Here is a 24,999-nt window from a genome sequence, read left to right as displayed (position 1 = left end):
GCAACACTGGCTAGCCTTGTTTTTCCACAGACACATAATGCATCTAAAGTCTTGGCTCTAGTTTTTTCTTCTGCGTGTGTGTGTGTGTCCATCAGTCGTGTGTGACTGTTCGCAACTCCATGGACTGTAGCCAGCCAGGCTTCTCTATCCATGGAATCCTCCAGGCAAGAATACTGGAGTGGTTACCATTGCCTTCTCCAGGGGATCTTCCCCACCCAAGGATTAAACCTGAGTCTCCTGCATTGCAGCAGAGTCCCTGTGCCACCAGCAAAGTTCTTCTTCTGCCTAGAGTATAACAAGTTACTTACACAGTTGACTTTTCTTCAAGTTGGCAACTTGTCTATCACCTTCTTCCTGATTCCTGTCAAGCTCTATTCTTTTTCACACAGCACTCCTTTTTTTAATATACTATGTAACTTTTTAGCTGCACATTGCCTGCTCTCCCCACCTCCACATACACTCCACAGGAGTAAAGTGGGACTTAAGCGATTTTTGTTTTATTCATGGATGCATCCCAAGTATTAGGGGAAACTGACCAAAACTATCCATGCTGGCCAGGCACCACAGTAACTTAGTTGCTTCCCGGTAAGGAACAAGGAACTAACAAGATGGAAGAATTCCAGAAAGTTCAAAAGGAGACACCATATGTCCTACCGACTTCCCAGAACCCTCTTCGCTGGAATCCATATTGGCTGAACAATGTGCATGCCACCAGGAAGGATCCTGAGTCAAGAGTGATTGGCCAAAATCTAGGAAACTAACCCCATCAACATAAGGCCTGAGATTGCAACCACGGTGGCAGAGCAGTCCTCCTGGGCTCCCTTACCCTTCTACTCTGCGCTCGGGCACCCCTTCCCAATAAAGTCTCTTGCTTTGTCCATACCTGTGTCTCCTCAGACAGTTCATTTACAGCATTAGACAAGAGCTCATTCTCAGCTCTGGACAGGGGCCCCCTTCCTGAAACACAAGAGCCTGAAGCAGAGCCAGATACCCGAAAGGCATTCAATGAATACCTGGTGAAAAAGTTTAGAAGCTAGAATTTCCTTCTGCAAGGCTGTTGGTCTTTGGTTGTTGTTGCTGCTGCTAAGTCGCTTCAGTCGTGTCCGACTCTGTGCGACCCCATAGACGGCAGCCCACCAGGCTCCCCCGTCCCTGGGATTCTCCCGGCAAGAACACTGGAGTGGGTTGCCATTTCCTTCTCCAAAGCATGAAACTGAAAAGTGAAAGTGAAGTTGCTCAGTCGTGTCCGACTCTTGGCAACCCCATGGACTGCAGCCTACCAGGCTCCTCCATCCATGGGATTTTCTAGGCAAAAGTACTGGAGTGGGGTGCCATCTGGTCTTTGGTAATTAAGCCTTAATCAGCTTCCTAGCTTCTTTATTACAGAGTTACCAAACCACAGGGAGCCTAGCGGTCCTGGGAATAGCTCCAAAAGGAAGTTTGAGGTACTGAGGAGATCAAACCTAAAAAACTGAAGGGTTCGGTTCTTTTAGATGGGTGGCTGAGTTAGTAAAGACCAACGTACTCTCCCTTTATATGTCCACAGGTGTTTCGATTGGTAGCGTAAGTGACTTTGAACATTCTCCTACCCAAACAAATCCAGTGCCTCCGAGCCCAGCTCTGCGATGCGGGCCTTGACCTTCCCAGGCAGCTTCAGTGCCCTCACTTAGGTGGTTAGGCCGCGCCTAAACAGCGCTCTTTCCGGGGCCGCGACATCCGTGAGTCACGGACTAGGCGCCAAGTGACGCGTGCTTCGCGCCCAGGTATCTCTCTGGCCGCCGCACGGGCGGCAGCGCCGGTTGCCTGACAGGCGGCGGAGCGAACAGGCGCTTGAGGCCCCGGACACGTCACGGCGGGGGCGGGGGCGACGGCGGCGACTTCCCGGCTCCCACCCGCGCTCGCCGCACGCACGCGCACTGCGCCCAGCATGAGGGTCGCAGCTCTGATCAGGTAACGCGGCGTCCACGCTGCCTTCCTCTTCCCTGTCAGCCTCTAGTCCTTTCCGACTGACCGGGCGGGAGCTGCCGCCGCCGCCGCCGCCGATCGGGCGGTGCCGTGCAGGAGCCACTGGTCGCGGGCTCGGCGGCTTCTCCTGGCCGCAGGAAGAGGCGGAGCCTTCGGGCTACAGCCTGCCGGGTCCTAGGTCCCGGGCTGGCACTCTTCCTGTCTGTCGGTCGCCGCCTCCCTGGTCGTCTGGGCTCCAGACCTTGGTTCAGATTGGATTTACATTTTAAACTGCTGATGCCTGGGACTCACGGCCAGAGCGTTTAGTTCGTCTGACCCGGACCTGGGTCGGATTCTCAAAAGCTGTAATGGGCTGTGGAGTTTGAGAGGCTGTACTTGACGCCACTTAGTGTCCCCTACCCTTTTCTCTTCGTTTTTTTCTCAGGATCCTATCTTTCTGCGGGTCCTCCAGCCCAGCCTGATTCCCTAGGTTGCAACCAGCCCCGCCCCCTCTCACAAAAGACCACCTTTCCCTCCTCTGCATCCCAGTAGTGACAGAACTGCTTCTGACAAGGATGTGCTTTACCTTGGTGTCAAGGATAGAGATGGAATTATCCTGTTTTATTGCTTTGGAGACTCATTGCGTTTATAAAAGTGACTTTATGGTAACATACTCCACATTCCAAAAAGAGTTTGAAATCTATAGTAACCCATCATGTTTAGGGGTCTATGACGACCAAAGGCTGGTCAGTTTAAATGGCTCCATACTCGTTCTATGAATTGAAATAAAAGGGAACAAAATAACAACATGCAAAAGGAAATTTAAACTGAACGTTTGTTTTAATTGGATCGATGTAGAGTGAGTTGCATGCAACCATGCAACCTGGAAGATTTCATGAAAATCTTTGTTCAGTACCTTAGGAAATTAATACTGGCTGAAAACAGTGTGACCAATTAAGAACTCTGGATATAACATCTTTTACTTCAGTGCCATTGTTAAGATACTAAGACTATAGTGCCAAAATAATTATTTTTATACAGTGAATTTCTTCTGTAAACTGAATGATTAAGCTTTCACCATTATGAATGAAATTCAGTTGATACAGATCAGTAAGAATAAAAAGCAGTCCAGGAAATGAGTAATTCACATCCACATGCAGTTTATCAAAAGTTTAACCATTCAAGTAAGACACTTAACTACAGTCTCAGAAATGTTGGAGGGAAAGAGAGAAGAAAATTGGTATAATTTATTACACCAGTGTGTGTATTTTTATAATAAAAAAGCTTATTACTTTTTAAAAGAAGCAATGTTGGAAAATTGTTGCTAAAATGTAAGATCTATATAAGTGTTGGAAGATATGCTTTAAGTTGGAGTACAGAACATAATATGTACATACAAATATCAGTGCGTGCATGGTTAGTCACTTCAGTCGTGTCCGACTCTCTGAGACCCAATGGACCATGGCCCACCAGGCTCCTCTGTCCATGGGATTCTCCAGGCAAGAATACTGGAGTGGGTTGCCATTTCCTTCTCCAGTGATAAAGTGTGAAGTGAGTGAAGTGAAGTCGCTCAGTCGTGTCTGACTCTTTGCCACCCCATGGACTGTAACCTACCAGGCTCCCCTGTCCATGGGATTCTCCAGGCAAGAGTACTGGAGTGGGTTGCCATTTCTTTCTCCAATATAAATGTGAATGCATACATAATACATATATACAGTTGTATGCACATACACTTGAATGTATTTGGATTTGAATTTAATACTGTGAATCTACTTGTAATAAGTATGTTTAGTGTGTGTATGTGGGTGCACTAAGAGATGAGATATGTGTGTGCATTCTAGAGAATAAGAGAAACCAAGATTCTTACATATCTTTACACTGTGAAGAACATTATTTTCCTAATACACAAAAGTTTGAGTCATTTAATTTTACAGTTGAATGGCATCTCGAGGATTAGTTAGGCCATTCTCTAATTTTATAACAAAGCATATAAACCCAAGCACAATGAGCAACTTAGCTTAGTATTCCAGAATTGGGAACTAAAATTCTGATCTTCTATAGGATGTCTCCCCTAACATATGTTATGTATTTTGTAATGTTCTAAGAAGTGAGTATGGAAAAGGCAATGGCACTCTACTCCAGCACTCTTGCCTGGAAACTCCCATGGACTCAGGAGCCTGGTGGGCCGCAGTCCATGGGGTCGCTAAGAGTCAGACATGACTGAGCAACTTACTTTCACTTTTCACTTTCGTGCATTGGAGAAGGAAATGGCAACCCACTCCAGTATTCTTGCCTGGAGAATCCCAGGGACGGGGGAGCCTGGTGGGCTGCCGTCTATGGGGTCGCCCAGAGTCGGACACGACTGAAGCGACTTAGTAGTAGTAGTAAGAAGTGAGTAAGGGACTCAGCCTTTTCCAAACTTAATTTGACCTTAAAAAGCTTATGTTCTTAGAGCATTTGTTGGACACTGTTGTCCCACAGGGGGCTTCCTATGTAGCTCAGCTGGTAAAGAATGCCTGCAATGCAGGAGATTCCCATTGGATTCCTAGTTTGGAAACATCTGCTGGAGAAAGGGTCATCTACCCACTCTGGTATTCTTGGGCTTCCCTAGTGGCTCAGATGGTAAAGAATCTGACCACAATGCAGGAGATCTGGATTTGATCCCTGGGTCAGGAAGATCCCCTGAAGAAGGGATAGGCTACCCACTCCAGTATTCTTGGGCTTCCATGGTGGCTCAGCTGGTAAAGAATCTACCTGCAATGCGGGAGACCTGGGTTTGATCCTTGGGTTGGGAAGATCCCCTGGAGAAGTGAATGGCTACCCACAGGGCACAATTTGGGAAATACTGTTTTAAAATCATATTTTAGATCTTAGCATATTTTAAAATAAAAGGCCAAGTTCTGATTTTGGATATATACCCTTTAATCTTTAATACTCTAAATATTCTAAAGAATTAGATCGTTGCATCCTGCAGAAATCGAACAGTGAGGTTCAATAGGAGAAGTTATACTTATGGGATATACAAGATATACTTATGGGAATATCAGAATCTAAGGGATGAGAGTGTGATGTGTAACTTCACTTTGCCCTTTGCAATTTCCCTCCCCTTGAGAAGTTCAGGAATAACTATTGTTACTGATCAGAATATGGTTGTTGTCGTTTAGTTGCTAAGACACGTCTGACTCTTGCAACCCCATGGACTTAACCCACCAGGCCTCTATGTCCATGGGATTTCCCAGGCAAGAATAGTGGAATGGGTTGTCATTTCCTTCTCCAGTGGATCTTCCTGACCCAGAGATCAAACCAAGGCTCCTTCATTAGCAGGGGATTCTTTAACACTGCGCTACCTTGGAAGCCCTCAGAATGTGGTGAAAGTGAAAGTCACTCAGTCATGTCTGATTCTTTGCAACCCCATGGATTATACAGTCCATGGAATTCTCTAGGCCAGAATACTGGAGTGGGTAGCCGTTCCCTTCTGCAGGGAATCTTCCCAACCTAGGAATTGAACCAGGGTCTCCTGCATTGCAGGCCAATTCTTTACTAACTGAGCTATCAGGGAAGCTCTCAAAATGTGGTACAGGCTGACAAATGCTGGGAACTAAAAAGGCAAAAGGGCCAGCTTCTAGGATAATCAGTCTCTTAGTTTCTTTGCTTATGAATAAGTCTAAACATTGTATTTAAAACGACTGCCTGTAATGTGGGAGACCTGGGTTCAATCCCTGGGTTGGGACGATCCCCTGGAGAAGGAAATGGCAACTGACTCCAGTATACTTGCCTGGAAAATCCCATGGACAGAGGAGCTTGGTGGGCTACAGTCCACGGGGTTGCAAAGAGTTGGACACGACTGAGTGACTTAACTTTCTAACTTTCAGACATTGTCTGGGGGTACACTTGCAGATTTTAAGCAAAGATTAGAATGAACGGAAACAGGAATAAAACAAAGGAAGGGAGACAATGATTTTTAAAAAAGAAGAAACATGCATAGAGAGGAACAGTAGAGTATTTTACCAAAATAGTATAATGGTTGCAATTCAACCTTATTAAAGATGAACTAACACTGGTCTTATGATTTGCCTTAGGTAGATTTGCCTTAGGTAGATTTGGTACCAGAATTTAGAAGTCCCTGTCAATTTGTTTATTAGATTTATGACTCAGGCCTTATCCTGCCATCATATGTAGTGATGGTTGAAAGCTGAAGTACTTACAGTACTGATGTTTAACTTTATCAGTGTAATTCAGCATTTTGATTTCAACCTCTACAGAATTTGAACCCACCAAGTATGTCAGACTTTGTCATTTGACTGGATCTCAGATCTTTAATTTGATCCTTTAATTGGTGCTGGTGACCATCATTAGTATTCTCAAAGTGGGAAAGAACAGGTACTTTTTGTACTTTTTCATAGAAAATTTCATCTGAGAAGTGTATATAATGTGTTTAACTGGAATGTAAAATTAAATCATTTTTTTTTTTTGCAAAACACTTTATATATTAAAACAAAACTGCTATCAAAAACCAAAGAGTTACCATTTTAGCATAATCTTTGTTATGATGGCATATAATTTCATAAGCCCTTGTGAGTAGCAACTTTAGATATTCAGATTCCTTTGATCAGTTGCATATGCTGTGGAAATTACACATTCTAATGCAAAATAAGTCCCTCATATTCTGAAGAGCTGAAAAAAATAATGTGTTCTATTTTGATGTGTAATGAGTCTATGTTTAATAACAGTCAGTAACCTGATATTTATTTGTCTCCTTATCTATTTATTTTTTTAGTGGTGGGAAGGACAGCTGTTATAATATGATGCAGTGCGTTGCTGCTGGGCATCAGATTGTTGCTTTAGCAAATCTAAGACCTGCAGAAAACCAAAGTAAGTGTATGCATATATTGGAAAGTTCTCTAAATGACTGAAACTCCAGCCTCATAATTGCATTCTCTTGTATGTAATATGCAAACAATTAATGGGAACTCATATCTTTAGCGCTGGTTAGATGCTACATTCTGTGCTTAGTGTTTTCAATTATGTAATATTTAATCCTCCTAAGAACTCCTAGAATGTTACTCCTAGGCAAAGATACTGAAGCTTCAAGTTTTTTTTGTCCAAGGTAAAATAGCTAGTACAAACTTGTAGAGCTGACACTTAAATCCTCTTACTTCAGAGTGCACTGTTGTTCCACTATGAAAATTTTCCAAGTGTTGTTGGCAATGCACAGGTAAATAACATACAATTCTTTGGAGCTTGGAAAGTAAGACATATATGAATAAATGATAATACATAACTTTCATTATTAAAAGCATTCAGTTTAGTCATCTTAGATGTAAACTAAATGTGTGATACTTGAGAAATCCATTGAACAATACATTTCCACTTTTTATTCATCTATGGTAATAAGGACATCTACAAATAATCCACAGACCTTATTTTAGCTACTTTTTTCAGTTTTCCTCCAATGAAATTTCTCCATTTAGATGTTTTTGTTTTTTTTTTTCTCTGTGTCCATGTCGGTATCCAAGTTTCCTCTTTTAATATGGACACCAGACATATCTGGTGAAGGGCTCACTCTAATGACTTCATTTTAACTAATTACATCTTCAATGACTCTATTACCAAACAAGGTAACATTTTGAGGTATTAGATGTTAGGACTTTACCCCAAGAATTTGGGAATGACACAGTTCAACCAACAAAATCTTTTTTTCTTTTTAATTGAGATATAATTGATATATAATACTGTATTCATTTTATTTATATAACAGTGATTATATATATGTATATAATATATAATCATTTCACTATATAGTGAAATGATTACCACAATAAGTTTACGTTACATCCATCACCACACTTAATTATATATATTTTTTCCCAGACTTTTAAATAAAAGAAAAATATTCATTGATTTGCTTTTCATACTCTTTTATTATACTCATGCAACCATAGATATTAACTGTTAAAATGTAACAGAGGGAGATTAAACTTGTCTAACTCTATTACTGCTTTTCTACTAGATCTTTTTATCATCCCCTTTACTCAGCTTCTTTTAAGATTCCATGCTTTTGCTGTACTATTATTTTGGGATTAATTAAATGAGTATTATATACTAAAACACTAATAATTCCTGGCGTGAAGTAGGTCCCCAATAAATTTAGTTTAATCTGAGTGAGTGAGTAAAAGTGAGTGTTAGTTGCTTAGTTATGTCTGACTCTTTGCAATCCTTTGGATTGTAGCCCACCAGGCTCCTCTGTCCATGGAATTCTCCAGGCAAGAATACTGGAATGGGTAGCCATTACTTCTCCAGAGGATCTTCCTGATCCAGGGATTGAACCTGGGTTGTGAGCAGATTCTTTACCCTCTGAGCTACCAGGGAAGCCAGTTAAATCTGAATCTTGCACTAGATATTTTTCTTCCTTCCTTCCTTCGTTCCTTCTTCAGTGCTGCCAGCCTATTGAATCTTTATTTTTATATCATTTTAGAGTTATTTTCTATTTTTTTAATGCCCAAATAGATTGTTTGTAAACTTCTTGAGAGGAGAGGTCATATCTTCTATATTCCTTTAATTGTTCCTCAGCACTTGGGACAATTCTGTGCCCATGATAGGCATTCACTCAAGGTTTATTGATTGGTGGATGAATAATGAACTAACTAGAATTAACCCTGCAAGGCAAGCAGTTATCTGAGTTTTCTTTCCTTCTCTGATTAAGAGCCAAATAATGCTTGAAGTGAAGTGGGAATATAAAGATTAGAAGTATTTTATAGGAGGAAGTAGAACAGGTCCTGTGAAGGTCCTGTGGAGGGTCAGGTGTAAACATACACTTTAGGATTTTGTATGGGTTTCTGAGGTGGGGAGATTTGGGAGAATGGCATTGAAACATGTATAATATCATGTATGAAACAAGTCGCCAGTCCAGGTTCGATGCACGATACTGGATGCTTGGGGCTGGTCCACTGGAACGACCCAGAGGGAGGGTATGGGGAGGGAGGAGGGTTCAGGATGGGGAACACAGGTATACCTGTGGCGGATTCATTTCGATATTTGGCAAAACGAATACAATATTGTAAAGTTTAAAAATAAAGTAAAATTTAAAAAAAATAGTAGCATTTTCAAAGTACTATGTTTAGAAAGTGACCTCCTATTTTGGACTTTAAATAATGAAGAGAAAATTCTTTAAGGGTGAGTGGGAACTATACTACAATTTCTGTATTATAAAAGAAGAAGCAGAATTTCCTTGCAGGTTGTATTCTGTTACTTCAGGAAAGAATTTTCTTATCCTTTGTGGCCAGTCAGGCAAGTAAGTTTTTTAGGCTTTCTATCTTTAGAGGTGTTGGTATTTAAAAAGAAGATTGTTTATATAATACATACATGATGTAATTTCACTCCGTGGAATTTTTATCTTGTCTTCAACTTTTCTACATGAATAGTTATAGTTCCCTTGTACGGAATCACTGATGTACAGATTTTGACTTATAGTGTGTTTACATTGAAATACATTAGTTGAAAATATCCTGTAAAAAATTCATTTAATACACGCAACCTACTGGTCATGATAACTTAGCCTAGCCTACCTTAACTCTGCTTAGAACACTTACATTAGCCTACAGTAGGGCAAAATCATCTAACACAAAGCTTCTTTTATAATAAAATGTTGAATATCTTATGTAGTTTATTGAATTCTGTGGTGGGTAGAAGTGAAAAACAGAATGGTTCTGAAGTATATCAGTTGTTTGCTGTCTTGATCATGTGGTTGCTTGGGAGCTGTGGCTATCTACTGCTGCTGCCCGGTATCACAGAGAGAATGGACCATGTATCACTAGTCTGGGAAAAGATGACAATTCAAAATTTGAAGTACAATTTTTATTTAATGTGTATTGCTTTTGAACCACTATGAAGTTGAAAAATCCTGCTTTGAATCATCTTTATAATCTTCCTTGTGCTTAAGGTTCACTAGCAGGGTGGGTAAGATGACAGGCAAAGTATATCTTTAAATTATGCCTCTTAGTGGAAGGCTCCTCTGTCCATGGGATTCTCCAGGCAAGAATACTGGAGGTTGCCATTCCCTTCTCCAGAGGATCATCCCAACCCAAGGATCAAACCTGGTTCTCCTGCATTGCAGGCAGATTCTTTACCAGCTGAGCCACTAGGGAAACCCTAGAATATTGTTAGTGAGAAAGAATTTAGTAGTAAATGGAATTGGAATATTACAAACTAAAAGCTTGAGGAAATCAGCTGCACTCTCATTATAATGGAAGCAAATAGATGGCTATGGGTTGGTGGATGGAGAGAGTTTAGCTAATCTTGATTTAAAATCAACAGGATGTTGGTGATTATTGAATGATTCATTGACTGGCTTTTTTTCTCCCCCTAAACATGTAAAAGGAATCTTAACGAGGAATGACTGGTAGAGATGACTCCAGTATAAAGTTGGTTAAACTGAATCATAGCACTGAGTTTTCAATGGGTAGTCTGGAAAAGAGTTTATCCCCATAATGGGGATAAATGTGAACTTGTCATAAAATTCACAAAGCTATCTCTTTAAATTTGTAGTAGGAACTTTTGTGGCATGTTAATTGAGGTGCTTCAGACAACAGTGGAGCCTTTTGGTTTTATTTGATCTCATACTATTATTGTTATCTAGCTTCCATTAATAAAAGTTACGTTGTGGTTGGGACTAAATGGAGCCTTAAAGGAAAATTGTCGTTTAGGTTTTTGAATTCAGTAAAATGTTGTAATTATTTTGCTAACATCAGGAAGTTTCTGGCTGAGAAACTCAAAGTTATTTAAATATATTAATTCGCTTGTATTAATTGTCTTTAAAGCTAGTACATTTAAAGATCTAGTTTAAATTTGAGATGAAGGTAATCTAAGAGGCTTTTAAGTTACTTTGGCTATATCTCTCCTTCCTACTGAAACCAGGACTAGACAGATTTACAATAATAATATGAATACTTGGAAACCAATCTGTTGTATGAGCCAAAATCTGATAGCATACTGTGGCGATTTTGATTATTGAAGGCCCTTACAGTATAATTTTTCATGCCTTTTGATAAAATTCTTTCACATTCAATGGAAAGCCTAGATCTGCTCGGCATATATGCATATATACACATATACGCACAGATACACACATATATGTCAAACATTGTTTTGTAACTTTTTAAAAGCTTAAAAATGTTTTTTAACACCTTCCTTGTCATTATTATTGTACCATAGCATTTCTAGATATTGTGTTTACAACACAAATACCCTACAAAAATGTAAGTGTTATACAGATAAATTTGAGAGATAATTCATACACTCTCGCCTTGTTAGAGCATCTTAAAGCTGCTTAGCCTAGGAAGAATTGCAGTTAAAACACCTATTTAATATGGTTTATCCTCATTTTTTATATAAATTCATTTACCCACGGAATCCTTTATTTTTTCATGCTGTGCCTAATAATATTTCATGGGATTTCTATTCTGCAGGACATACTTTAGAAAATACTCTTCTTCAAAATTATATTAATAGCTGCATAGTATTATGTGAATATACTATAATTTTAATCTATTGATATTATAAACAATGCTGTGATGACTATCTTTGCACATAATCTTTATGTATATTCATGGTTCTGTTTTCTAAAAAATAGAGTAAAGAAATCAAAAAGCCTATTCCAGTATATTTCTAAGTTCATTTGTATCACTAAAAAGGTTCATGTGATTCATCTGTTTTGAATATTTTTGTTCCTATTGATATTTTTGGAATCAAGTTGTGTTGACTGCTCTCTAGGCAGTGAAACTCAGGTGGACTTTTAAACCCACTGTCTTTCATTCTGTTTGATTATTTCCCTTTATTTGTTGCAGTGGGGTCAGATGAACTGGATAGCTACATGTATCAGACAGTGGGTCATCATGCCATTGATTTGTATGCAGAAGCGATGGCTCTTCCCCTCTACCGCCGTACCATAAGGGGAAAGAGCGTGGATACGGGACCAGTGTACACCAAATGTGAAGGTGATGAGGTTGAAGATCTCTATGAGCTTTTGAAACTTGTTAAGGTATGCAGAGCGACTAATTACATTTACTGAGTTTAGTATGTAATTTAGTAAATTATATTTACTGAATTATTTATTAATAAATATTTTATAACTCCAAGCAGCCCAACTATTCTTTGAAAAGCTATTTTGTCTTTTCAGTTAGAAAACTGTTACTATGCCTTTATATTAAATATTATTTAAAAATAGAATTTTTGGTATAGTCTGGCACCGATAATTGTCAAATGATATTTACCCAAGTTTTCCTTAGGATTTTGGAGTTGATGAACTTTCAATCATGTTTTTAGCAAATATTTTTTTGAATGCCTTGTTATGTATAGTTCTAGGCACCGGGGATAGGACAATGAACAGACAGAAAAAGTCTTGTTTTGTTGGAGCTTACTTTTCTGTAGGAGACAGGTCAGTAAGCAAACACATAAATTATATGCGTGGTGGTGAAGAGTTCTGTGTAGAAAGATGAAGCGGAGTCAAGGTGATGAAGAGTGATGGCAGTGAGTGGTCCAGAAAGACCTTTCTGCTTTGGTGAAATTTAAATAGACCTAGAGAGACTGAGCCTTACTTTAAGTTTGTGAAAGAGGTTTATAAATTAAATACTTAAGTTTCTGAATATAAGAGTTTGTGGCAATTGTGCATTCATTCTTAATTTCTCAGGATAGAAAATTGAGGAGAGAAAGTATGGGACTTATCTGTCTACTAGGTACTATACTTAGTAAATGTTAATTAATAGATATCCTTTTATATTAAGCAGTCATCTTTTTATTCTTATTATAGTCAACTATTTGAATACAGTTCAGTACTCTTAAATATGAATTTTATCCAGTCAACTACAGGCAATTCATATAAGGTGTAGCTAGTGAAATAGAGAATTTAAACCAAATATTTCCTTGATGTCTTAATTTTTTTTTTACAAAGGAAAGAAAATTTCTGTCCCTTCTTATACCAAGGGACATTGCATTTTATTTTCTCATTCTTTAGAGAAGTTTAGCTTTTCAGAAGTTATGTTATGAACCCCTGTCATGAAAAAATTTGCTAGTCCCAAATAGCTATTTTAGTGCTGTACTTCAGATTTGATGCTGATCAAAGCCTAATATTAATTAAGAATTTTGATTTTAAAAATATATGAAACTCTTCAATTCGTTTCACTTTGAAACTATCTCTTATTTTCTATGTCAATTCAGTTCAGTTTAGTTGCTCAGTGGTGTCTGACTCTTTGAGACCCCAGGGACTGCAACACGCCAGGCTTCCCTGTCCATCACTAACTCCCAGAGCTTGCTTAAACTCATGTCCATCGAGTTGATGATGCTATCCAACCATCTCATCCTCAGTCATCCCCTTCTCCTCCTGCCTTCAATCTTTTCCAGCATCAGAATCTTTTCCAGTGAGTCCATTCTTTGGATCAGGTGGCCAAAATATTGAAGCTTCAGCTTTAGCATTAGTCCTTCCAATGAATATTCAAGACTGATTTCCTTTAGGGTTGATTGGTTTGATTTCCTTGCAGTTCAAGGGACTCTCGAATCTTCTCCAACACAGAAAATTCTTATTTTTATTTACCCTTTAAAAAACAAAACTGATAGGGAAAGAATGGTTCTATAATTTACTATTTAGAAAAAAAAATTGCTGTTTGGATATGGGTAGCATAAAAGGTAAATACTTTTCAAAGGAAATCACAGGGACCTGATTTCTTCCTTTTGGGAATATACATGCTATCATCATGTCTAATTCTTTGTGACCCTATGGACTGTAGCCCACCAGGCTCCTCTGTCTATGCAATTTTCCAGGCAAGAATACTGGAGTGGGTTGCCATTTCCTCTTCCAAGGGATCTTCCCAACTCAGGGATAAAACCCACGTCTCCTGTGTCTCCTACGTTGGCAGGTGGATTTCTTACCACTGAACCAACTGGAAAGTCCTGTCAAACAACAGAGAAGGCATAAAAGAAATTTCACTTCTCTCCATGTGGACAACTAAGACTTTGACAGCGTTCACTTTGAGGTGTGAAATATTGAGTGCAAATTCTTCTTTCTCAAATTCTTCCTCAGGGTGCAAAGAAACTAGATATTAAGTTTGCAGCATAAACCAACATTACAAAATGGTAGGACTCTAAACTACAGGTAATTAGGTTGCTTAAAAACCACTGATAACTGATAACTTTGGAGAAACTGTGATAATAACACCCTTCCGAGAAAGGGAAAGATAATAAATTACTAATCAATTTAATTAAAAATGGGCTGATTAGTAGTAATTAAGAAGAAATTTCCCTTTTGATACATTCTGTCTTTGGAGAAATGGATGCGTTGCCATTATCTTTATAGTAACCGTCAGTTATGACATAAATTAATGCTAATGTTAAATCTTGACAACTTCTGCTTTGGAAGTTCATACATGATAATTATAACTATAGCTGAAAGAGATGTTATCAAGTTGTCTGGGACTAAATAGTTCCTTCTTTTCCTGTGCAAAAATATTAATTTTACTATAGGATATTTTAAGGACATAAATATCAGAAATATACTGCTTTTATGGAAGAGATTGTATAACCAGGCTTTTATAGTTAAATCCATTTATGAAACACTGGTGGAAAGATTCCAATAGAGGTCTTACATATTCTAATGAATAATTGAGTAATTATGGGAAAAAACGAGTTGAGAAGAGCTATAATTCTTCAAGTTCATCTTCACTTGTTCTAAGAAAAAGATGGAATTGCATTTTTTAATCCTTTGAATATTAATGAAGAATTGAAAGCATTTAGATTCATTTTCATTTTAAACATTTATTTATAACAGGTTGTAGTTTTGTGACTTTCACATGTATGTCAGACTTTTGTTTTTGTTAACTCTTTTTACCCCCAGATATTAGAGCTAATATTTGAATAGGAAATGTTTGTTTTTTACAAAGAGTTTAATTGACTAATTGCTTAAAAGAAGTAGGAAAGACTTGGAAGAATTTGCAGAATTAAAGATTCCTAACTATCAACATTTTGAAGAAGTCATGAAAGCTAATAGAAGTGGAATAAGCCTTGACGTCTTATGGATTGTCAGGTGATTATGACACGTGTGTATATGTATATATCTCAAGCTGTTTGCAAAATATCTGGCTTTCATATAGCTAGTATTTTATTCTTTAAAATTTCTTTAATATTAAAATATCATTTGATTCTCATCTGGGTTAGTTTGGCATATAGATAACTTGTATTATTCTCTAAAAATATAGTAATTTTCAAATTCTGGGGTGTTTTTCTTTTAAGTCACATAAAGCAATGCAATAGTTCCTGTATGATATGTCTAAATACCATAACTCTATAGAGAATATATTTAAGGATCACTTATTCTTTCTTTCTCAACTGGAGCTGCTTCTTACTAGATCTGATATTGTCCCCTTTTTGGTTTATTCCCTGATTTCAATGGAATCCATCAATAAGAAATTTCCTTAGAGAAGTTACTTTCAAGTCCTTGCAGTTTGCAAATGTTCTTATTCTACCCTCATATTTGATTAGTATGTTCATTAAATTTAATATTTTAGGATGAAGGTTACTTTTCCTCAGATCATTAAAGGCATTGTTCCATGGTCCTCTAGCATTTTGTGATGAGAAGGTTCATGCTAGTGTGATATTTGTTTCTTTTAGCTGACTTGTTTTTCTTCTCTGTTGTCTTTTATGATTGTGTCTTTATGTTTGATGTAATGAAATGTCACAGCAGCACACTGGACGTTGAAAGTGGCTTCCCTGTATCCTTTCTACAGTTTTCTATTGAGGAGCAGCATACCTCTTTCCTTTTATCCTAATGATTGTTTAGGGATGGCATTAATCCATGGGAAAGCCAATCACAGCATGGCATCTTGGCCCTAGCCATTAGGTCAGGGTTGGTTTTATTAAGTTGCATTGTACCACATAGGATGAAACGTAAGATGATGGACTGTTGGCAAAAGATAAGGTCTTTCTCCTGTGCAGAGCAATATATGGATGTGAGACCTAAAACTGCTACTGCTTTCTTTTTTGGATAGAGAAAGAGGAGAACCTGCTATCTAATCTGACACACAAAAAATGGCAGAGCCAATAGAATTGCAGTATGAGGATGGCTCTGCAAAACACCCTTCCATTATTTGATAATTGATTCCCTTTGACCTTCTTTATTCTCTTTTGCTGGTACTCTAATCGATCACACTTTAGACCTCCCAGTTTGAATTTTCATGTCTCTTGTCTCTTCTTACATATCTTCCCTCTCTATATCTTTTTGTTGTACATTCTGTGAGGTTGCCCTTTTAAACACCCTACTTTCTTGTTGAAATTTTATTTTAGCAATCAGGAACTTTACTTGTTTATTGACTGTTCCTTTTTAATAATAACCTCTTTTTACTTCTGTAGATATATTAATAACATCCTTATATCCATCTTAAAATACAGATTAGAGTCTTTAAACATTTCATTCTCTGAAATATTCGTGTATTCTTGGGGGTCTGTTTTCTCATGTTTTTTTCCCTTTCATGTTGAAGGCTTTTCTCAAATGTCTTGGTTACTTGTTCATATCTAAGAATAAGGCAAGAGGAAAGCTGAATAGATGCTTTGTTTTTGAGATTAGAGTTCTTCCAGCTTCACACTTCATCCTTGTTATACCTGGCTGGAGCTCAGGATAGTGTGGCCTTGTTTAGTTCCTTTCTTGGCTTTCTTCTCTCCTATACAAACTGTGGGTTACAACTTCCTCTGTTGATTTATCAGTCATTGTTCCTTCTGCTGCTGCTTTCTGACTCAAGAATCTAATTGAAATCCGTACTCCATTGATGTCTCCCCCCCCAGGTTTTCTTTGTTTTTTAGAGCTTATAACTTTGTTTTCATTTTAATGGAATGTCTTGATCCAGAAATCTGTGTTAATTTCATTCTGATGAAATTCATTTAATATTCTTCCCTAAGTTTAATATTCAGTTTCAATCTTCCTCTTCTAATCTTTGATACTTTTCTTCTTTCATGTTCCTTTTTGCATTAGGCATTTTATATTGGTATTAATTATGTTAAATATGATTTTAAATTACTTAGTGGATAGCTTTAATTTGAATGCAACAATAAATGCATAATTTTCTTTTTTCAATAGAGTATTTACTGTTGATAGACTTGTGAATAACTGATTTTTTAAAACTGGATTTTAATTTAATATTTTTAGAAAACATCGATTACTACTTTACTCTATATTGGTTAAAATTCTTTTTGATTACAAGGAGCAGAAAGTCATGTTCAAGCTCATTTAAATGAAAAGAGAATTTACTGATAATGACCTGAAGATAAGTTAGCTTTAAGAAGATTAGAAACAAGATACAAACTATGTGTGATTCATGGGGTCGCAAAGAGTCAGACACGACTGAGCGACTGATCTGATGTAATCAGAACACGCGCGTGCGCACACACACACACAGACACACCCGCTTTTAATCTCTTGCCTTTACCTTCTGTTGATTCTGTTCTCAGTGTGGACCCCTGTAGTCAGAAGATGGCTTGTAATTACATCCTTTCTAGCTCATATATGTATATGTGTGTATGTGTGTGTGTGTGTGTGTGTGTGCGCGCGCTCGTGTGCCCACACACTCAGTCATGTACAGCTCTGGGGATCTTCCTAACCCAGGGTTTGAACCTGGCATCTCTTGTGTCTTCTGCATTGGCAGATGGGTTCTTTACCACTGTGCTACCTGGGAAGTCCATACTTAGTAGGAAAAGTGGCAATCTCAAATTGCTGGAAGGAAAATACAGTTATGGTTCATTGTCATTCAGTGGCTTCACCTGTATCATCCATGAACCCGTTGTTGGGAGAAGATGATTTTGTTTGATGCGACAGGTCTAGATCCTGTGCCAGTCCTGGAGCAAGAGACTGAGTCATGATTACTGAAACCACATTTACTGTGGTTCTAGCAGAAGAACAGGACCCAGTGCTGGAAGGGTAGGTCTCCAAATATAAAGCAAGCTGTTGCTGATAGTAGGCTAAACTGTGGTAGGGGGTTAAAGAATAACAATTTTCCTGAAAGTAAATAGGTTCCAACTGCTCACAAGCTTGAGAGCCATTCTTGATGGTTCTTCTTTCAGTATTTTCTTCCCTTTCTCCCCAGCCCTTCTTTTTTGCCTTCCTCCCTCCCTCTTTCTGTTCCTTCTTAGCTTCTTTAAAAAAAAATAGTTGATGATTAGAGCCACAACAGTGAGCTTATACTCTAGGACCTGTATATTTAGTTGCTCATGATAGGCATGATAAACTCAACAAGTTCAATACTTCCTCATTATCTTTTTGTGCAAATTTGCTCCCTTTTCTGTATTTCCTTCTTAGTTGGAAGCATTGTTATTTATCCCATTACTTGAGTGTAACCTGGGGCTTCACTACCAGACTTCTACTTTCTCTCAGTTCCCTCCCATCTCAACCACAATCCTTAGATCTTCAGGACCTTTTTATATTACTTCTGTTACCTCTGAAGTTGACCCTTTGACTTCATTTTGACCATAACTAGACTGTACAAGTCTTCTAACTGGTCCACTTGCCTTCAGTATTGCCTTGTGTACCTGCAAACCTTTGTACCACATTATTATCAGCTGATCTGTGAAAATGGGCTTCCCAATTTGTGCAGAGGTAAAGAATCTGCCTGCCAGTGAAGGAGACGTAAGAGATGCGGGTTCAATCCCTGGGGTGGGAAGGAACCCCTTGGAGGAGGAGCCTGATGAGCCCTAGTCTACAGGGTTTCAAAGAGCTGGACATGACTGAGTGACTGAGCATGCATGCATGATCTGTGTTAAGTACTTAAATACCCATGTTTAAGATAAAGCCCAAACAAATTAGCCTGGCAAAAAAGACTCCTTAGGAAAAGGCCTTTGCAGTCCCACCTGTTGTCTGATTCTGTTATTCTCACACAAGCTTCTGGGTCAAGTTATATTGAACAAATTAGGTTTCCAGGAGATTGCTTTTTTGTATCTGAGGATTTTGCCTATGCTTTTCTTTGCCTTTATCTCTTTGTTCTCCTGAACTCCTTCTTGCTTCACATCCTTCTGTGAAATATGCTCTGATTTACATTCCTTTATCTTGGCAGCTTGTCTATACCTCTACTGTACTTCTCAGTTCATTACTCGGATTGTTTATATGATTGCCTCTTGCTATACTATGAGACCCTCAAAGACAATCTAAGTGCTGTCCACTTTTATATCTCTTGTGTCCAGCTATGTTCCTGGCATATTCAGTTCAGTTCAGTCGCTCACTTGTGTCCGACTCTGCGACCCCATGAATCACAGCACGCCAGGCCTCCCTGTCATCACCAACTCCCTGAGTCTAGTCAAACTCATGTCCATCAAGTCGATGATGCCATCCAGCCATCTCATCCTCTGTTGTCCACTCCTCCTCTTGCCCCCAATCCCTTCCACAATCAGGGTATTTTCCAATGAGTCAACTCTTCACATGAGGTGGCCAAAGTACTGGAGTTTCAGCTTTAGCATCAGTCCTTCCAATAAACACCCAGGACTGATCTCCTTTAGGATGGACTGGTTGGATCTCCTTGCAGTCCAAGGGACTCACAAGAGTCTTCTCCAACACCACAGTTCAAAAGCATCAGTTCTTCGGCGCTCAGCTTTCTTTACAGTTCAACTCTCACACCCATACGTGACCACTGGAAGAACCATAGTCTTGACTAGATGGACCTTTGTTGGCAAAGTAATATCTCTGCTTTTGAATATGCCATCTAGGTTGGTCATAACTTTCCTTCCAAGGAGTAAACGTCTTTTAATTTCATGTCTACAGTCACCATCTGCAGTGATTTTGGAGCCCAAAAAAAATAAAGTCTGCCACTGTTTCCACTGTTTACCCATCTATTTCCCATGAAGTGGTGGGACTAGATGCCATGATCTTCGTTTTCTGAATGTTGAGCTTTAAGCCAACTTTTTCACTCTCCACTTTCACTTCCATCAAGAGGCTTTTTAGTTCCTCTTCACTTTCTGCCATAAGGGTGGTGTCATCTGCATATCTGAGGTTCTTGATATTTCTCCTGGCAATCTTGATTCCAGCTTGTGCTTCTTCCAGCCCAGCGTTTCTCATGATGTACTCTGCATTTAAGTTAAATAAGCAGGGTGACAATATACAGTCTTCATGTACTCCTTTTCCTATTTGGAACCAGTCTGTTGTTCCATGTCCAGTTCTAACTGTTGCTTCCTGACCTGCATATAGGTTTCTCAAGAGGCAGGTCAAGTGGTTTGGTATTTCCATCTCTTTCAGAATTTTCCACAGTTGATTGTGATCCACACAGTCAAAAGCTTTGGCATAGTCAATAAAGCAGAAATAGATGTTTTTATGGAACTCTCTTGCTTTTTCGATGATCCAGCGGAAGTTGGCAATTTGATCTCTGGTTCCTCTGCCTTTTCTAAAACCAGCCTGAACATCTGGAAGTTCACGGTTCACGTATTGCTGAAGCCTGGCTTGGGGAATGTTGAGCATTACTTTAGATGCCTTTTAAAGGATTGTTGAACAAATTAGTCTGAAATGTAACAGATTATTCTTTATATAATAATTTATCTAATGCAGGGGAAGTCACAGCATTGTTTAAAAATATAATGTAAAACCATTGGCAATTTTATTTTTGTTTTTCATTTAGAAGCTTAAATAGAATGGACATGATAGTGAAACTTTTCAAAATAGGGTATCCTATTGATTTGGCAGAGTCACCATTTACCAAGAATAATTTCCAGCTGCCAAATATTTCATAAAAATGCTAAGCGGATTCTTTCTCAAACTGATACATGTATCTTAGAAAACCTCCTTATTATGGTGGAAAATTACTTTGTGAATCTCTTTTCAGTTTGGATCTCAGGGGAAAAAACCCTAGATCATTGGATGGCTTAAGGCAAATCCAAAGAGTTTTGAGTGGGAAGAACATATAAGATGGCCTTAAGATTTGCAGGGAGGACCCATAGTGCTAATTAAACAGGCACATAGCACTGTACACATTGCTCCTGGATCTTAAGTATTGTACAGCTTGCCTCAAGCCCTGTCAGTTCCCAAGATGTGGACATTAAGCCTAGTCCCTTGGCATAAGAAATGCTTTGCTTGTATTGATTCTGGACTCCAGACAGGAAGATTTCGAATTAGCACAGACCAGTGTCATTTTGACTTCCAGGTGTGTCTGTATTGAGGCTGTGCCATCTCTGGCCCTTTTGATCTTAAAGTCAAGCATGCATGTGAAAGTACCCGATGGATGATCTGTCTGGAAATAAAATGTTAGGTTATACTTGTCAGTTATTACAGTGTGTAAACTTATCACAGGTCTACAGTCTTCATCTATAGATTTCCCTTAAAGCCTGAAAAACATGACCTCCTCATCCTAGCAAAGCTGTCATTCTGTCTCCTCACCCTTGAACTTAGTATCAGTGATTGTATGTGTACATTACACATGCACTTACATATTCTTTATCTTTTGCCTGATTCATTGCCTCTATAAATCCACAAATTGACTTACTTTTATGTCCTTGTATTCCTTTCTTCTGCGAACCATAGATTTCTATCTTACCATTTACTCTATATATTTTAAAGTGTGTTGGGTATGTTTGACTTGTCTCTCAAATTTCTTTCTTTCATGCTTTTCAAACTCTGATGTTTGTGTCCTACTGACTTTTTTACTTTTTTCCTGACTATGCTACTGTTTATTTTTTACGAAATCCTTTGTTAATGTCTACTTCTGAAGTTGTCTAAGATGCTAATTGTATCTGTTCCACAGCCCATTATTTCATTTCTACACCTGTAGTTTACCACATCTTTGTTATCTTCTCTATTAAATAACCAAGAACATATTACAAAGATTTGTAAGTATAGATTATTTTATTCCTTTATTGTTGTCTTTACATTTTTTGTAACATAAGACTCTATTGGTGGTCTCACAGCAAAACGATAGGTCGTGAATTGAACTTTTTATGTTGGCTTTCCCTTTTAAATAGGGAACATCTTCATTCAGCAATTTGTAGTGCCTAAACTGTAAAGTCGGGCTTCCCAGGTGTGCTAGCGGTAAAGAATCCATCTGCCAATGCAGGAGACATGAGTATTGTGGGTTTGATCCCTGCGTAAGGAAGATTCCCTGGAGTAGAGAATGGCACCCCACTTCAGTGTTCTGGTCTGGAAAATCCCATGGGCAGAGGAGCCTGGCGGGCTATAGTCCATGGGACTGCAGAGACCAGACGCAGCTGAGCAAGTGAGCACACACACATGCTACTACAAACCTCAAACTAACCGTAAAATCAATGATGATATCAATAGATATTTAGAGGGTTTTTTTAATTGATAGGAAATGATTTAATAGGGGCTTGTTTTATGACATGTGAGAATCAAAATATGTGTCAATTGACCTTGACTTTTCCTGTTAACTTTAACCTGTACTAATACTATTAATATTTAGAGATGTTTCTTATGTCTTTCATTTTGTCATTGTTGTTGTTCAGTCACTAAGTCATGTCCGACTGTGACCCCATGGACCGCAGGACGCCAGGTTCCCCCATCCTTCACTATCTCCCAGAGCTTAAATTCAAGTCCATTGAGTCAATGAGGCTATCTAACCATCTCATCCTTTGCCACCCTCTTCTCCTTTTACCTTCACTCGTCAAGTCTTTAATTTTGTAAACATTAATTGAATGCTTATAATATACCACTATCGTAAAGTAAAGAGATGTACAAGATCCTGATAATACACAGAAACAAAAAACTAATATAATGTAGAGTTGCCATTAGAGTGTGCCTTTAATGAGCTGTGGGGATTCAGAAAAGAAAAGAGTCCCCTGTGTTGGGAAGTCACTAGAGGCTTTCCAGGGGAAGTTACACTTGATATCCTTAAAGGTTGTTACAATTTTGACAAAGGCAGGCATGGAATATGCCTAAGAGAATGTTGCAGATTAAGAGCTTAGTTTAGCCACAGTCATGGAAGCAGGAAATCATAAGATATATTAGGGAAATAGTAGTTCAGTTTGGAGAGGGAAATGGCAACCCACTCCAGTGTTCTTGCCTGGAGAATCCCAGTGACGGGGGAGCCTGGTGGGCTTCCGTCTATGGGGTCGCACAGAGTCGGACATGACTGAAGCGACTTAGCAGCAGTTCAGTTTGGCTAATGCTCAATTTTAAGGAGTAGTGGGAATAAGTCTGGAAAGGTAGATTAAAGCTACCAAGAAGAGTGACTTAAATTTTTGACCAAGTTCAGGCAGTGAAGAGACCCAAGGCAATATTTTCCAAACTGAATTTAATGGTCACATTTTTTCCTTTAAGTGAAAGAACTGACAATAAAATAGAAAATATAAAAATCCATTGTACATAGTAAGGTTATTTATTATTTTGTGAAACATATGTGTGTATGTGTGTGTGTGTATGCACATGTGTGATGTGCATGCTAAGCTGTTAACATTTTAGATATATATATGTTTCTTACTGTTAAAAAGTTTTTGCAGTTAAACAAGTTTGAAAGCCACCACCTTGAAGGATTTTGCAAAAGAAATGACGTAGAAATGTATGGCTGAAGGAAGCTTCAAGGGCATTAGTTTGAACCACTAATAATGTTAAGAAGTGGGATGTTGTTGTTCAGTTGCTTAGCCACGTCTGACTGTTTGAGATCCCGTGGACTGGAGATGAGGGTTCAAATTGAAAACTCAGATACTTGGTTAGCTGAAAGGTTCTGAGCACATGAGCTGGGGGAATCCAAGTGAGAGAGTTGAAGAGAGGACACTGAAGAGGTGGGTTGATAAGGTTTGATGGTAATATTGAAATAAAGAGGAATAAGGAGTCTATGTAAGGCCTTGGTAACTGACAGTTACATGGCTAATCTACTCAGCTTTCCCTGGGCACTGTTGATGATCAAAGTGAATTATGATAGCTGTCTATTACAAATATTGTGATCCTCAATTTGCAGCACCCTAACTTTGTCATCTCTTTAATCTGTATAGGATGGTATAGAAGATACTCCATATCAATCTGGGTTAATTTAATCAAGATTACCTCTTAATACATGTTAGTCTTGTTGGTCCTTTTACATTTTCTTCATAGAGTTGTATGTAGTACACAGCAACTGAAATATTCTATCCTATTCCGTGACTTTAAATAAATAATAAAGTACCTACAGGGGAGTGCAATGTACAGTACTAATGCTTTTGACATAATACTAATGTATGTAGGTGGGATTCAAATTACCATGGTCTTTCTCCAGTCTTTCACACTCCATAATGTCTCCTGGAAACTCTTGCCAGGTTAGTTTTTTTAGAGCATAGATCCAGGCACATTTTTCTCTTCATCAAAAATCTTTACCACTGACCCCCAAGGTTCTCTGCAATATTACTTCATCTTCTCTTTCACATTTTCCCAGTATTCCCCCACTTAGAACCTATGTTTCACCTGCACTAGACTGTTGTCAGGACTCTTTCTTCCCTACATAGTCCTTGTCTTTCCTGCCTAGTGCTATGTTTTATTCAGAAATAATTTTTCTTTTCCAATTCATTCTTTTACATGGCATCTCCTTGATACCTTCCTTGATATGCCCCCCTTGAGTATAATATCTTCTTCTCTGAAACTTTCATGTAACATTGTACTTCTCTTATAGTACTTAATCTATCTTAATATCCAGAGCTGCTGGCTTTGTTTTGTTGTGTGTTTTGTTTTCGTAGTGGGTTTTTGTTCAAAAGTTATAATTACTTCAGGGGGCAAGGATTGTATTTTGTTCTTTTTGATTTTTTATGAAACCCCACAACACTCCTTGGACTGTACAGGCATTAAGTTCAACTACTCTCTGGAATTCACTTTTTCTATCTGTAAAACTCCTTCTATCTTTTTTATTTGTTTTGATAATAAATGAGAAAATATATGAGAGCCTCTTTAGGTTTCTAGAATAAAAGATGTTATATAATTTAGTTTTTTTAAAACCTGCCAATTTCGTGTCAGTCTCAGATTTTATTTCATCTTTATTCCCTAGCTTCCCAAATACTCTAGTAAAACTAAATCAAATCAATTTTTTTATTGCATACAAATTTCCATTAGTATATTAATATTAAGTAGTGGCTTCA

The 24,999-nt window shown here is 38.4% G+C and overlaps 1 protein-coding gene across 1 annotated transcript in view; it reads left to right on the top strand.

Annotated features, from left to right (window-relative positions):
* The first annotated feature begins 1,846 nt into the window (after window positions 1-1,846).
* DPH6 (diphthamine biosynthesis 6) overlaps window positions 1,847-24,999 on the top strand; it is a 190,102-nt gene continuing 166,949 nt past the window's right edge. The window contains exons 1-3 of the mRNA XM_027553480.1: window positions 1,847-1,950; window positions 6,722-6,816; window positions 11,787-11,980. Of these exons, the coding sequence (XP_027409281.1) occupies window positions 1,928-1,950; window positions 6,722-6,816; window positions 11,787-11,980 (312 nt within the window). The 5' untranslated portion in view covers window positions 1,847-1,927. The remainder of the gene's footprint in view (window positions 1,951-6,721; window positions 6,817-11,786; window positions 11,981-24,999) is intronic.

Source organism: Bos indicus x Bos taurus, chromosome 10 (assembly GCF_003369695.1).
Source record: "Bos indicus x Bos taurus breed Angus x Brahman F1 hybrid chromosome 10, Bos_hybrid_MaternalHap_v2.0, whole genome shotgun sequence".
Taxonomy (NCBI): Eukaryota; Metazoa; Chordata; class Mammalia; order Artiodactyla; family Bovidae; genus Bos; species Bos indicus x Bos taurus.
The sequence above is the reverse complement of the archived record's forward strand: the minus strand, read 5'-3'. Positions and strand labels throughout refer to the sequence as shown.